The sequence below is a fragment of the Oncorhynchus clarkii genome, chromosome 23 (assembly GCF_045791955.1).
Source record: "Oncorhynchus clarkii lewisi isolate Uvic-CL-2024 chromosome 23, UVic_Ocla_1.0, whole genome shotgun sequence".
Taxonomy (NCBI): Eukaryota; Metazoa; Chordata; class Actinopteri; order Salmoniformes; family Salmonidae; genus Oncorhynchus; species Oncorhynchus clarkii.
The window spans coordinates 9,837,471-9,852,432 of record NC_092169.1 but is presented as its reverse complement, the minus strand read 5'-3'; the positions used below and the strand labels follow the sequence as shown (position 1 = coordinate 9,852,432).

The 14,962-nt window shown below is 47.4% G+C and overlaps 1 protein-coding gene across 18 annotated transcripts in view; it reads right to left on the bottom strand.

The window, feature by feature from the left end:
- Nucleotides 1-14,962, bottom strand: part of LOC139381137 (dual E2 ubiquitin-conjugating enzyme/E3 ubiquitin-protein ligase BIRC6-like) — a 141,314-nt gene that overhangs the window by 88,641 nt on the left and 37,711 nt on the right. For 10 of the 18 annotated variants that reach the window (XM_071124458.1, XM_071124463.1, XM_071124468.1 and 7 more), the window contains exons 14-38: nt 14,710-14,841; nt 14,375-14,506; nt 13,737-13,903; nt 13,227-13,360; nt 10,803-10,964; nt 9,984-10,115; nt 9,763-9,860; nt 9,472-9,619; nt 9,172-9,305; nt 8,909-9,055; nt 8,604-8,791; nt 8,069-8,371; nt 7,820-7,919; nt 7,400-7,614; nt 6,965-7,173; nt 6,444-6,790; nt 5,177-5,396; nt 4,076-4,494; nt 3,590-3,717; nt 2,778-2,909; nt 2,216-2,431; nt 1,856-2,039; nt 1,496-1,690; nt 793-926; nt 105-258 (exon numbers count right to left, since the gene is read on the bottom strand). In XM_071124458.1, coding sequence (XP_070980559.1) covers nt 105-258; nt 793-926; nt 1,496-1,690; nt 1,856-2,039; nt 2,216-2,431; nt 2,778-2,909; nt 3,590-3,717; nt 4,076-4,494; nt 5,177-5,396; nt 6,444-6,790; nt 6,965-7,173; nt 7,400-7,614; nt 7,820-7,919; nt 8,069-8,371; nt 8,604-8,791; nt 8,909-9,055; nt 9,172-9,305; nt 9,472-9,619; nt 9,763-9,860; nt 9,984-10,115; nt 10,803-10,964; nt 13,227-13,360; nt 13,737-13,903; nt 14,375-14,506; nt 14,710-14,841 — 4,530 coding nt within the window. The remainder of the gene's footprint in view (nt 1-104; nt 259-792; nt 927-1,495; nt 1,691-1,855; nt 2,040-2,215; nt 2,432-2,777; nt 2,910-3,589; nt 3,718-4,075; nt 4,495-5,176; nt 5,397-6,443; nt 6,791-6,964; nt 7,174-7,399; nt 7,615-7,819; nt 7,920-8,068; nt 8,372-8,603; nt 8,792-8,908; nt 9,056-9,171; nt 9,306-9,471; nt 9,620-9,762; nt 9,861-9,983; nt 10,116-10,802; nt 10,965-13,226; nt 13,361-13,736; nt 13,904-14,374; nt 14,507-14,709; nt 14,842-14,962) is intronic. The other 8 variants (XM_071124472.1, XM_071124473.1, XM_071124475.1 and 5 more) reach the window with 5 other exon arrangements.

Here is a 14,962-nt window from a genome sequence, read left to right as displayed (position 1 = left end):
TACATGCATGGAACACACTAGAGTACAAAGAAGCAGGAAGTGTGGAATCCAGTTTGGGAGCTGATACCCGGATACAAAAAAAATATTAATAAATGAGCCCTTACCTTGCGACACAGAGACAGAGAGACTCTGAGACCCAGGCTTTTCGGCAGCAACCGGGGGCTTGGACACAGCAATCCCTACTCCCCCTATGTAGGGGTTGTAACCGTAAGTGCCATAGTCAGCACCCCAGTAGTCATACCAGGTGCTGCTAATAGGCTGTAGGAAGAGAGAGAGAGAAAAGGGAAACGCAAATGCAGTCATTCTTGTCAGATGCTAGCTACTGGTAGAATATTACATGCACATTAACACTACATTATTTTGCATGCAATGGTGGCGTCTTCAGAAAGAAGAGAAAGAGTGAAGAGGAGAAATACTTCCCCAAGTTTGCTAGTTTGATTGATTGGGTCTACATACACAACGTTGCTTTGAGACTCCAAATGCCTGAGTGGAGTTAAATTGGAAAGTTTCTGAGAAATTAGAGGGCAAGGCTAAGACGGAGGTGGTGTTGGGGAGGATTCAATACGACTGCAGAACTTTGTATTACGCATTATCTAAAAAAAAAAAAATGCATTATGAGAAGAGGTTAAACACTATGGTTTGAAGTTCGTATAGCTACATCATTGATCAGTGGGGTTAATTTAAGTTTGTGTACTAACCGGAGGTGATTGTGTCAATACTGAACTCAGAAATGCAAGAGAGCATGGAGAGAGGAGTGGAACAGGACAAAGGTGAGTCAAGCAAATTACATACCTTAAAGACTTTGGCGGCGAGGGGATCTTTTTCCAAATCAATATCTAAAGGATCAATATCAACATCCATGAGGTCTTGTAGCAAGTCAAAGTCAATGTCTTTATCTTTTTCCAAAGATGAAAGAGATGGAGCACCTTTGGATAACGAAAAGAGCTTTAATATTGCCAAGCAAGCACACTAAAACCAGCAAACTCAGAGGCCTTCTTTTTAGGAAGTCACTAGGCAATTTTAAGGCCTACAAACATTTATTTCTGCAGTTGAGAGGGAATCCAAACAATGGATGTTTGCCCACTAAATCAGCAATCTGACAACTTTAGCCAAAATCCAGACGTGATATAAGTGATGTCATTGATGTTGTTTAGGGAATGAAGATTTGTGATAGTACCACGAAGTAGTGCATCATTTGCACAGATTAAATCCCCTTTGTCTTAAGAAAATAACCACCACCCCTTGAAACATCTGGATATCTAATAGGCAATGAAGATACACTGTTTGAACTCCCCCTTCAAAAGGCAAACAGTCCACTCAGAATTAAACTGGTTAGAGAAGCTCTCAATAGTCTCCTTTAAAATAAAATACTAAAATAAACATGCAGCTAGCTAAAAGGGGGAAAAAAGACAAACAATTTAACACAAATGCATCCATTTGGGGCGGGGTGGGGTCCATGTGTAAAATGTTGTCAAGGACGGGCCTACCAACGCACTTTGGAAAACAGAGGAGGTCCCAGGAGTACCTGCGATGATATCCGGAACCAGGGCCTCGTCGATGGTCTCCACCTGGGGGATGGGGGTGGACAGGGAGTCAGAGTCGATCCCTGCTGAGGACGACGATGCCCCTGCCTCCTCACCCACCGCCCCCTCGTCCATACCATCCAGGGACCCTGGGGACAGCAACTCCCCTGAGGATAGGGGACAGGACAAGGTCAGTGCTGGAAGAAATCAAAACCACCAGACTCCCAGCAATGCAAGGACTCCCCAAATCTATTGTTCTCTTAAACACCAGCTCTTGCTGGAAAACAGAGTTCACAATGAAGTGTGAATTGAATTGTAGCAGCACCCCCTACCTGCCAGGATGTCCTGCAGCATGCAGGTGAGGGAGTACTGGGCCCAGGCCCCTCCCCAGGAGATGTCCCCCCTGTTGAAGTCTGTCCCCACCAGCAGCAGCAGCAGACGCTCCAGCTGGTGCTCCGACACCACCTCACACAGGTGGATGGTGGGCCTGGTGGCGTTGGCTATCCTGGCCAAGACCTGTAAAGTCAAATCAGACAAGTGATCAGCAAAAATGGATACTTTGTCACAAAGTTAAGTAGCCATTTAGAGCCAACCAAATCCATCTTTGCCAGTAGTAGTGGTGGTGGTAGTAGTGGTGGTAACATCAAGTGTGCCCTCTATTCAACTGAACTCGACGTTGTGGCTGTGCCTACCTTGCAGACGAACAGCAGGAGGTCTGCGTGGCAGGTGAAGTCCATGGAGAGGAGGAAGAGGGCCAGTTTCTGTACCACGGAGATGCAGCGCTCATGGGCCAGGGTGAAGGGCAGAGGCTCCACCTCAGGGGGCTCCTTGGCGGCGGTGGCCTCTGTGTCCAGGGTGGAGCGAGGCCACTCGGCTGTACGCCTCAGACGGATCAGGTCCTTAAAGTGCTGCCAGAGCGAGAGATGTAAGGGGAGAGAGATGGAAAGGCAAATGTCAGGCAGGGAAAGTCAATGAAGACACATGGTTTCACCGATCACTATTGAAACTAGCATACTTGTAACCTGCGTAAGTGTGTTAGGTACAGAAGTTATGCTTAAGTGTATGCAGATCTGTCGTAACTTGTGAAAGTTGGCCCCAAAACATGCAGCGTTGAGGATATTTGACATTATATTCTTGTGTTCTCAAGATGAGAAAAGGCCTAGAAATATAATTACTTCATTCTTAGTCATTCCATTTCCAGATTGATCAGTCAAAACAGAAAGCTTTCCTTTTCAGAGCTTCTGAAATCCTCACCTTGGATGTGGCCTGTTTCAGCTTGGCCTGCTCCACCAGCAGTTTGTACGAGGAGCTTTTGTTGCTCTGGATCTTCTCCTTCTCAATTTGCTCCACCAAAGCTTTCTGTTTTGCCTTCAATAGATTTAACTGCTACAATGAAAAGGGCATGATAAATATAAACACTGCACAGACCATCTACTACATGCAGAGACGTCATGCAAAGCCCTTAATAAGAGGGAGAATCCCAGTGGTGTAAAGTACTCAAGTAAAAATACTTTCAAGTACTACTTAAATCGTTTTGGGGGGTCTCTGTACTTTATTTATATATTTTGACAACTTTTACTTCACTACATTCTTAAAGAAAACAAATGTACTTTTTACATTTTTCCTGGCACACAAATGTACTTGATACATTTTGAATGTTTAGCAGGAAAGGAAAATGGTCCAATTCACACACTTATCAAAGACTCACTAAACACAAATGCTTCTGTAAATTCCAATAAGCTATCCGTAAATTATTTTTAAAACAATTGTTGTTCGTCTGGATTGCATAATATATACTTTTGATCCTTAAGTATATTTAAAACCAAATAACTTTTAGACTTTTAATCAAGTAGGTATTTTACTGGCTGACTTTCACACTTACGAGTCATTTTCTATTAAAGCCTCTTTATTTTTTACTCAAGTATGACAATTGGGTACTTCACCCACCACTGGAGAATCCCATAATTGTGACGAATACAGATTTAAGAGGTGTGAAAAAACATGGCAGATAAACAACTCTGCGCCGCTTTTGAGATGGAACGAATGTTGGATTTGGACACATTTACCTGTTTGTGGTGCACCAGCTGTTTGCGGATCTTGCGGGAGTACAGACGGTCCAGGCTGCTGTTGCCTTTGGTTGATCTGTTGGTGCTGGAGGACTGGAGGCTGTTATTTATAAAGCTCCACTGATTACCTTGATTCATTGGGGAGAGAGAGAGACGGGAAAAAAGGCATGTTAGACTTGTGTTTTGGGTTCCAAATCAATATGCATTACCCTGTTAAAAGGAATCACGGTGCTCAAAACTGAAGAAGTATTGTAATAACTTCACTTTATAGCCACTCAAAACCAAGGGTAATAGAATAAGGTTTCTCCTAAGCCTATAACGTCACTCATGCAAGGCTGTTTCTTAAAGAAAATGAGAATGCACAAGTCAAAAAAGGGGAAATCGGGGAGACAAAACAAGAAACATGGTCACTTTTGGGATTTCTTGACCTCATAAACCATCAGATCTCATCGGAGAGCTACACCGCACTAGCCTACACTACACTACCTGTGAAGGTGCGCTCCCTCTCCTTCCCTCCCTGGTGCTTCTTGCCTGCAGACGCCTCATCCTCCACGCTGGCCACGTAGTCCAGCAGTCGTGACACAAGCATCACCACCCAGCTGATCATGGGGACGTCCAACACACCTGCCGCACACACAGACACACACTCATAGGCTGCTGGTTGAGTCCATGGTCCAGGGAGGCCGGTGTTGGTGCTGGGGCCAGGGAGCCCCCCAGCCCCCCATCCCTGCTGCCAGCCCCAGCCCAGGGACCCTCCGGCTAGCCCACCTTCAGTCCTGCGCTGGGTAGCCGACCGGGGCTGCTGTAGTGGGGACAGCAAGCTGTCCAGCAGGTTGAGCAGCCCCTCCAGCACACCGCTATTACTTAGGGATCTTTGACCGATGCAGGACAGGAGCATGAAGACTCTGAGGGAGGACACAGAGGACACGGTCAATCTCCGGAAACATGGTAAAACACAAAAATCGATGGGTCTAGATGGGTTTGGATGGGTGCATCTGATACATTCAAACCCATTAGTATCTTCACGTGACACACACTTATCTTTATGGAATCCAATTTCAAACGGGCAGTAGTCGGTTTATGTTGTGTCCAAGGAGCTACAGTTTGTCAGTGTGGTGTAATCAATCTAAATAAAGGAAGTGGATCGTAGGGCTGGGAATTGCCAGGGACCTCACAATACGATATTATGGCGATACTTAGGTGCCGATACAACACGCATTGCCATTTTCACGATTCTTTATGCATTGCGATTCGATAGTGATTTTACTGCGATTCGGTGTTCCAAACATATTGCTCACCATATGTCTGCTGCAGAGAGACAAGAGAGAGCCAGGAGAAAATGAGTTTTAATCAGTCAAAGTGCTGAGAAAACAAATTGGCTCCCTATTTAAAAAGACAGAAGAAGAAGCTATGAAGGAAAAATACTGGAGATTTGATGCAGGTAGAGCAAACCAGCGCAAAAATAATATTGCGATATTGTCAAAATGACACATCGTCAAAAACAATATCCCGATATGTAACTAATGGATTTTTCCCTGCATCACTAGCGGATAGATATAGCTCCTCAGACGAATCGTAAAAGCCCACCTGTCCTGGGGGAAGATGAGCAGCTGCTCGGAGTTGTACAGTTCCTGCAGGACGTTGGAGAGGAACTGGCCCCACCAGCGCTCCCCTCCACACAGCTGCACCAACAGCAGACCAGCGTGCAGGCGGATCTTGGGCGTGCCACTAATGCACAGGTGCTTGAAGAGCTCCTCGCAGGCATGCGCGTGGAACGTGCTCTGCAGAACAGACGGGACTGCGTGCCCTAGAGGGAAGAACAAGGAGAGTGAGCATAATAGAACACAAGGAGCAAGTGAGAGGTGGAGGTCAAATGAGAGACAGGGAAAGCTGGAGGGGGAGAAAAACAGATCCACCGAGAAGGTAAGGTAAATAATGGAGGGGAAATCACAACAGAGCGGTAAAAAACAAGTGAAGGCCCAAAACATTTAATAGCAAAATGCACTTGACTAAATCAAATAGCCTTCAACAGTAAAAAACTAAATCATTCAGTTACTATCCTAGAAAAGGGGTTTCATATGACAAGGAAACACCAGTCTTTGAAATAGCAACTCTTCACTTCAGAGAGAAAATAGACATTTAAAGGCTCCTTTCCACTGCTGTAAACAGGGCCCCATTGGAATTCACTGAGGGTACAGAGACAGTGCAGGTATAAAGCCAGGCAGCACCAGCAGCAAGGGGGGTAATCCATTATTCTCTTTCACGAGAGGAGACTCATGAAACTGTACGACGAGCTGCTAGGGAGCATCAGTGGGGATTTGATAGGTGAGTGAAAGAGATTGTTAAGCACACTTAACAGCGCCGTGGGCTTTCGGGTTAACTTGGAACAACTTTAAAAAGAGAGTTATCAAAGTGCAACTTTTCCCAAGGAGACCATACAGAATGGCTTGTGAGAATATGGATAGCAAACATTAAATATGTAGGCTTTTTCAATTCAAGAGGCAAATGAGGGCAGAGAAAATGATTGATTCCTAAAAAGATGGGAAAGTTATTTTTTTTTATTATTCATTCTTACGTCACTTGAAATAATTCATGCTCAAAACATGGCTATAACGTCCAAAAAACGCTTTAGGCTTTTGCAAGGGGAAAACGCACGTATTGAGGTGAGACTCACCAAGCAGATCAGACACAGAAAGACAATACCCAATGTCCTCTGGGGATGTTGTGAGGACAACGGACAAACGGGATGATATTGGTTTGACGCTAGGCCAACAGAGATGCATGAATATGGGATAGTCAGAAAAGTAGACCCCCATCCCTGATACAGACCCTGTGGCACTCCCAGACATCTCACCGTTGTTGGAGTGCAGCAGGCTGAGGAGTGTGTCCAGCAGGTAGCGGATGATGGTTCTCAGCTGCTCGGTGGATGAGTTCTGGATGAGCTCCCGGGGGTCGTAAGGTTCCGGCAGGACCTTGCGCCCGGCCCCTAGGGACACGCGGAGTCTCTGAACGGCGTGGTGGGCCAGGTTGAGCTGTAGCTGCAGCTGAATACAGTCCTGGTAGGCCGAAAAGACCCGAGAGTCCTCCTCCACCGCCTTGTCGGGCTTGCGCAGGAAGTACTGGGCATTGTTGGCACTGTTGAGAGGAGGCAGGTCGATGTTCTGGAGTAACGTCTCCAGCCGGTGGCACGCCAGGTTGTACCTAGAGAAAGATGGAGAGTCAACTGGGCATGCAGCTTATGTATACAGTTTTACTATATATTGATTCTGGACTACCGTGGCTATGTCAAGTATGTCACATAAAACCTTTCCTACTCCTTGACTCACTAAATCAGACAATCAGTGAGCAAACTAGTGGGATAGTACGACCTCTGACCTGCACTGGATGTCCTCCTGCAGGGCCACCATCATGGCCAGGTGCTGGTGCACGTCAGGCTGGCTGGCCGCCTCACACTCCCCCCTCAGGGGGTCGTGCATCAGCTTCAGCTCGCTCTCCCATGGCAGGATGTAGGTGTGGCCATAGTAGAAGCCCAATGGGATCTTGGCCCGGGCGTTGGTGCTACCATAACGCCCAATCACCGTGATCTGTTGGGCATAGGTGGGTGGGATTGCCAGGAGGACAGGTTAAGATGTGGAGAAATGGTTGCTGTTAAGCACAGTGATTTTCTCACAGAAATCTCACCAAAACAAACTAACAAAATAAAAAGGTATTTCTCTTCGGCGACCTTGGAGTTCAGATATTTACTCTAACCTGTGAAATGGGGGGGGGACAAAAGAAATCTTCAGCGATAATGCACCAAATGCCACTGACCTTCATGAAGCGGCAGACAGGGGGTGGCAACAGGTCGTGTAGGATGAGGGAGTGGGTGCTAATATCCGTGGCCACTACCAGCCTGCGTCCATCCACCTCCTCCCCCAGCGTCCAGATGTCGATGGACAGAGAAGCCAGGTCCCCACAGGTGGGGATCAGAGCGTCGGTCAGCAGCACGGGGCGACCGAAGTCGAGCGTCACAAACCTCCGCGCTCCTGGGACAAGAAAAGATATTTACACACACACACACACACACACACACACACACACACACACACACACACACACACAAGCTCACCTAAACAACTTGGTTTCCATCCCAAATGAATCCCCGTTTGTCATCTACTTGTGATATATCCTTTTGAGTTTAAAACTGTTGACCAAGTCAAAGAGAGACAAAAAAAAGGTAAGTGTACTTACCAGAGTGCATGCGCTCGATAATGATGGACTGTTGCGGAGGAGGCTGGAGGAAGTTAGAGGCTTGAGAGATGACCAAAGCCAGACCGCTGCCCATCGGATTCTGGAACAAACACAGACGCTTTTCAGTCAAAACAGGTAGTAAAAAAAACTATTTGAATAATTTGACACAAAGTAACAAAAATCCCTTGGCGTTCATGTAAAACATAACTGCTGTGTTATGAGCTATTGAGAGTTGTCCATGTTACTGACCGGCTTGGCTTTCTGGCTGTTCTTGTTGTGTGCGGCCAGGTTTACGGGCGGTGGATCCATCATGGAGCCGGGGAAGAGCTGGGCCAACTCCACACTGATGGCTGCCGACACCGCCTCGTTGGGCGGGGTGAGCGGGGGCGTCATGAACAGCGGGGTGGTCTTGGGCGTCGGGGGGATGACGTCAGAGGGGTGGATGAAGAAGCCGGGGGTGCTGGAAGGTACAGAGTTGTGGATGGGCCCTACGCCGGAGGCCGCAGCTGCTGCTGACGTGGTCTGGTGCAACTTTGCCTCCAGCTTGGCCTTCTGTTCCGAACACACAGGATTACTACTCGGCTAACAGGAAATAGTCAACACACATGCTTACATGAGGTCTGACATAGGATCTTCGTATACGTGCGTATTGGTAAATAAGGGCTTAGATGAGACTGTATGCATGCGCATGTGTGAGTACATGATTGTATGTCTGTGCAAGCATATGGGCGTGCATACAGGTGTCGGACATGTCGGTGTCACTACGGGTGCTGGAGTCCCTGACCTGTTGCTGCAGTTTGAGCAGCTGCTGCTGTTTCTCCTGGAGCACCTGCAGCTGCTGCTCTGCAGACACCATGGCGTGGGACAGCGACTGCAGAGCCACCTGGGCGGCAGAGCTCAGCGCCGTGGACGCCTCGCCCACCGTGCCCGCCGACAGCCCACCCACTGCTGGGGTCACCCCAAACGTGCTCACTGGGAGGAGAGGGCAAAGGTCAGGAACATCACTCAAAAAATCCCTGAGGAGGAAACGCGACGATGCCCGTGTTTAATGTTTCCGTTTCTGGATGTTAAAAAAGGCGAGTTGGGTACCTGTGAACATGCTTGCGTCGTCCCTCTCCACCCTGGTTCCGTCGCTGGTGGAGATACAGGTAAAGTGCAGTGGCTCCACCTCCAGGAGCCCGGTGAGGGCCGTGAAGCTGCCCTCGGCCGCCGCACAGCTGCTTACCTTACCATTCCCTGCAAGAGACACAGACACACACACACAAAGTACAGCCCAGACCAACGTTTATTTCCCTGATAGTTATTGAAGGGATTGGATAGGTGTAAGCAATAAGGTAGAACGTGGTGCAGACCTGAGAGAATTTCAGAAAGGTCAATCTCGTCAGACTGGACGCCGATGCTGCTGTTGAAGGCATTCTTACAGGAGGAGCCGCTGACTTCCAGGTCAAACAGCACTGGGTCGAAGGGGGAACTGTACAGGCCGTATCTGGGGAGGAGAGACACGGTACAGAGCATTACAATAGAAAGAGGCAAGCTGGGTTCAACACAAAGTAGCTTTTAAGGTAGTCTAATCACAACATGACCGCTAGTTCTTTTTGGTTTCTTTAGGTCCTGATTGGGGCGTATGGACACTACAGGGTGAAAAGGCCTACCTGGTCTGTAGCAAAGCCTCCAGGGGAGTGAGGCGGTCCTGCAGTTGCCGGGAGACTGCTGTGAGCAGAGAGGCACAGGCCGTGCTGCAGCCTGCCAGGTCCTCATCCTTCACATAGTTCAGCAGCACAAAGTACCAGAACACCGACCCTGAGAATGAGAGAATGAGAGAGAGAGACTTATGACACATGCCTTTCAAAACCACGCACTTCCAAAACAATGCTGCTGACAATGCAGAAGCCCTCTATCCACGCTCAGAGATAAAATTGTGGAAAAACATCAATTATACTTACCACCTGTTGCTGCTGCGGGCAAGTAAGGCATATTGTCCAGCAGAGCCTTCAGTAGACCCATGCCAAAGCCCTGCTGGCTGGGTTCCCCTTTTCCATTACTGACGACGCAAAAACAAGTTACAAAAAGTGCACACCTACCACATTGCACAAGCATCGACAAGAGTATGAAAGAGTACGGGTCACGAAACGAAGTCGCAACATTCATGAAAAGCCTAACTCACCTAATACAAAGTGCAAGAAAGCGGGCGCATTTGTGGGCTATACTCCGTCCAGCCTCAAAAAAGCACACCCGCACAATGTCGGTTAGTCGTTTCCTTGTTTTCGTCAGCATAGCCTCCTTTCCTTCTCTCAGGCTGGAAGGAAAACAAACAGAAAATGTTGATACGTGACCAAACACAGCACAGTGCTCCCTGCATCAGAATGATGATAATATCTCATCTCAGAGCCATATACATGCGCTAAAGGAACAACGGAAGGACGCGTCGTTGGAGGCCCTTCTAAATATCTGATCTAACAAAGGGGCAATTCATCAAAAATCGGTCACCATTTAAGTGTTCTCACAGGCAATGTGGTAACAAAAATTAGATTGATATATTTAGCTGCATAATATTTAGAAGTTGTCCTTTTAGGGATTCGAAAAAAAGATTCTGCTAAATGCTAACTCCTGTTTGTATAAGCTGGTAGCATAGCTAGCCATAAATATAAATCTGTGATGGAAGTAAATGCAGTTTTTATGTGTAACGCAGTTGATTGGTGACGATGACGAACTGTATTGGGGTTGACATCCATACAAACATTATACTCTGATTTTTACCCTAACGCAGCGTTAAATACACAAACAATAGCCTAAAAGTATGCTAATTTTGAGGGGTGTCAATGAGGGGAGTCTGGATCCATCTCCCATGGTGGGGGGGACACACGTGCGTGGCATGTCCATTATTTTGGTCGAATTCCAATGATTTCTTTACTGCATGTAAAGAGTAGATAGACCTCAGAATCCCTATGAATATCGCATCCCACTTTCATCCTCTTAGCCCCACCTGCAGGGTCCGTTGGAATAGACTCCAGCCAGCCAGCAGAGGCAGTCCAGGATAAGGCTCTGGGAGTGCTCTGTGCCAGGGCCCTCGTCTTCCCGCTTACACAGCCCGTTCAACAGCTTCTCATGGAAATCTGGGAACTGCAGCATGGCACAGCGCTGGACTCTGGAGTAGACAGACAAACAGAAGGATCAGTTAGTTCTCATGACATATTTTTTTTTTTACTACAATAGTGTAACGAGTATCAAAACATGTCGGTTCTCGTAATATAAAACAAACGCTATCCGTCACATGCTTTATAAACAACAGGTGTGGACTAACAGTGAAATGCTTACTTACGGGCCCTTCCCAACAATGCAGAGAGAAAGAAAATAGAGAAATAATAGAAAAGTAAAACAGGTAATAAAAGTAATAGATACACAATAAGTAACGATAACTTTGCTATATATATATATAAAGGGGTACCAGTACCGAGTCTGTGTGTAGCGTTACGAGGTAATTGAGGTAGATATGTACATACACTGAGTGTACAAAACATTAAGGACACCTGCTCTTTCCATGGCAGACTGACCAGGTAAATCCAGGCGTAAGCTATGAACCCTTACTGATTTCAATTGTTAAAACCACTTCAGATCAGTGTAGATGAAGGGGAGAGGACGGGTTAAATGATGATTTGCAAGCCTTGAGACATGGATTGTGTATGTGTGCCATTCAGACGTTGAGCGGTTAAGACAACATTTGTAAGTGCCTTTGGACGGGATAAGGTTTCAGGTGCCAGGCACACCGGTTTGTGTCAAGAACTGTAACGCCGCTGGGTTTTTCACACTCAACAGATTTCCGTGTGCGTCAAAAACGGTCCACCACTCAAAAAGGTCATCCAGCCAACGTGACACAACTGTGGTAAACACTGGAGTCAACATGGGCCAGCGTCCCTGTGGAACGCTTGACACCTTGCAGAGTCCATGCCCCAACGGATTGAGAATGTTCTGAGGGCAAAAGGGAGGGTGCAACTCAATATTAGGAAGGTGTCCTTAATGTTTTCTACTCTCAGTGTATAACTAGGAATAAAGTGACAGATCGTAAACAGTAGCAGCTGCATATGTGATGAGTCAAAAATGCGAGTGCAAAAAAGGTCAAAGCAGATAGTCTGGGTCGCTATTTGTTTAACTAGTTAGATAACTATCTAACAGTCTTATGGCTTGGGAGAAGAAGCTGTTCAGGGTCCTGTTGGTTCCAATCCTTGGTGCACCGGCACCCCTTGCCGTGCAGTAGCAGAGAGAACAGTCTATGACTTGGGTGGCTGGAGTCTGACAATTTTTAGGGCCTTCCTCTGACACCGCCAGGTAGAGAGGTCCTGGATGGTAGGGAGCTCGGCCCCAGTGATGTACTTGGTCGAACGCACTACCCTCTGTAGCGCCTTGCGCCTTGCTTGGTGGATGCCAAGCAGTTGCCATAACAAGCGTAGATGCAGCCAGTCAGGATGCTCTCAAATGGTGCAGCGGTAGAACTTCGTGGATCTGAGAGCTCATGCAAAATATATTCAAAGAAGCATGGTTGTGCCCTCACCGCGACTGTGTTGGGGTGTTTGGATCATGATAGATCCTCTGTGATGTTTACACCGAGGAACTTGAAGCTCTTCGACCCGCTCCACTGTAGCCCCGTCTGTGTGAATGGGGGCGCGCTCGGCCCTCCGTTTCCTGTAGTCCATGATCAGCTCCTTTGTCTTGCCGACTTTGTCATGGCACCATATTGCCGTCTCATCGTCAGCGGTGATCTGGCCTACCACTGTCGTGTCGTCGGCAAACTTAATCGTGGGTGAACAGGGAGTACAGAAGAGGACTAAGCACACACCCAGTGTTGAGGGTCAGCGTGGCGGATGTGTCGTTGCCTACCCTCACCACCTAGGATCCAGTTGAGCGAGGTGTCAGTCCCAGGGTCCTTAGCTTAGTGATGAACTTGGAGGGCACTATGGCATTGAACGCTGAGCTGTAGTCAATGAAAAGCATTGTCACGTAGGTGTTCCTTTTGTCGAAGCGGGAAAGGGCAGCGTGGAGTGCAATTGAGAATGCATCATCTGTGGATCTGTTGGGGCGGTAAGCGAATTGGAGTGGTGTCCAGAGTGTCTGGATGATGGGGTTGATGTGAGCCATAACCAGCCTTTCAAAGCATTTCATGAGTAGAGATATGAGTGCTACGGGGCGATAGTCATTTAGACAGGTTACCTTGGCATTCTTGGGCACAGGGACTATGGTGGTCTGCTTGAAATGCATGTAGGTATTACAGACTGGGAGAGGTTGAAAATGTCAGTGAAGACACTTGCCAGTTGGTCAGTGCATGATGAGAAAATAAAGCATTTGATTGAAGTGTTGGGATTCTACAATAGTTAAGTGTTTTGGTGACACAAAGGCACCAAGGAAAGCGCCAAACCTTTCTTTTGGTATGGACGTCTTCTTAAACCTTCTGATTGTGACGGACACCTCCTGGAGAAGGTCGCACCCTCGGAGGTTGTCAGGTTTCTTCGACTGAGCTGGAGAATCTGCTTTGGAAGTGGAGGCCTTTTCCTAAATGGGAGAGACAACCTATTTAAAAGAAACAGATAACAGTACGACACCAGAGGGGACCAAATTCTAGAGCTATAAACTAATGGAGAGAAAAGGTCCTCCTTCAAGAATGGGATGTTGCTGGTATGAGGAAGTCACAGAGCAATTTGACACCTTCAACTTTTCACTGAGAACCTGGCAATGGCACTACTCTCCCACCAGATGGAGACAAAGGAGAAGGCTACAGTCAAGGCTATTCATGCAATCAACTTACACAACTCCATTACACAACTGCACCGTCAGTCAGAAATGCCTCAGGTGTGCAGAGAAAGACTCCCGAAATAAACAGCTTTGATGTAAAATTGCATTTGTTTTCCCAATGGTTTGCCCTCTGTACCTTGGTGGCCTGTGCCCTCTGCAGCAGGGTGGAGAGGGAATGGCCCTTGCTGCTCTGGGGCTTGGCAACGGGCATCCTCATCACCGGCCTGGGACTCTCCTCCATGCCCTTGTCGCTCACCGCCTTGATGTGCACCAGGAACGAGCGGTACTTGCCCCCGGCCATGCCTGCAGGGAGGGGGACAAACCAGCAGAAACACCACTGAAAAAAATCTAACATACAATACAATACGTACATAGACAGGGGGGAGAGGATTCACAGCAAAAAGTTCTGAGGAAACAAATAGCCATCAAATCAAATCTTATTGGTCACATACACATGGTTAGCAGATGTTATTGCGAGTGTAGCTTCTAGTTCCGACAGTGCAGCAATATCTAACAATTCCACAACTACCTAATACACACAAATCTAAATAAAGGAATGGAATAAGAACATGCATTTAAATATACGGATGAGCAATGACAGAGCTGCATAGGCAAGGTGCAATAGATCAAATCCAGTATATACATATGAGATGAGTGGCGTTATTATTAAAAGTGGCATTATTAAAGTGACTAGTCATCCATTTATTAAAATGGCCAATGACTTCAAGTCTGTGTGATTTATTCAAAGTGACTCAATGTTGCAGATACTGTTACCTTTGACCAGCTTGGGGCTGGTGAGGCTAAGCATCCCAGCGTGGCCTGAGAGGTCCAGACCACTGGCCAACCACACAGGACCACACAAGATATCCTCCTTATGGTCCTCTAGGAAGTTGCACAGCCTGGAGCCTGGACGGGGGAAGAGCAATGTGATGAAACCTCCGCTTGGCTGAGGAACCCCTCGGATTGCTGCGTTACCCTCAGAATCACCAGTAACGCTAATCATCTACAATCTGGCGACGCAACCCACAATAATCAAGTGTCGAACACCGGCTGAGGAAAATACATTGGGTGTCTATCAACGCTGGCTGCCTGCCCCTGCAGCTCCCTACCTGGTGTCTCTTCGATGTCCATGAACTGGATGTCGTCTGTGAAGTCGTGCATAAGCGGCTGTCCGTTCCTTTCCCCGTTGGCATGGAGAACATGGGACAGGGGGAAGGAGATCTGTCTGTCAACTGCCGTCTCTGGAGAGAAAATGTTATACATTTCTTTTGACGAATTGAGAGACGGTAGGCAGCAGAGGCAGACACGGACGTCTACAAATAAGACTCAAATGTGATGTCATGCATGATCATAAATGATATG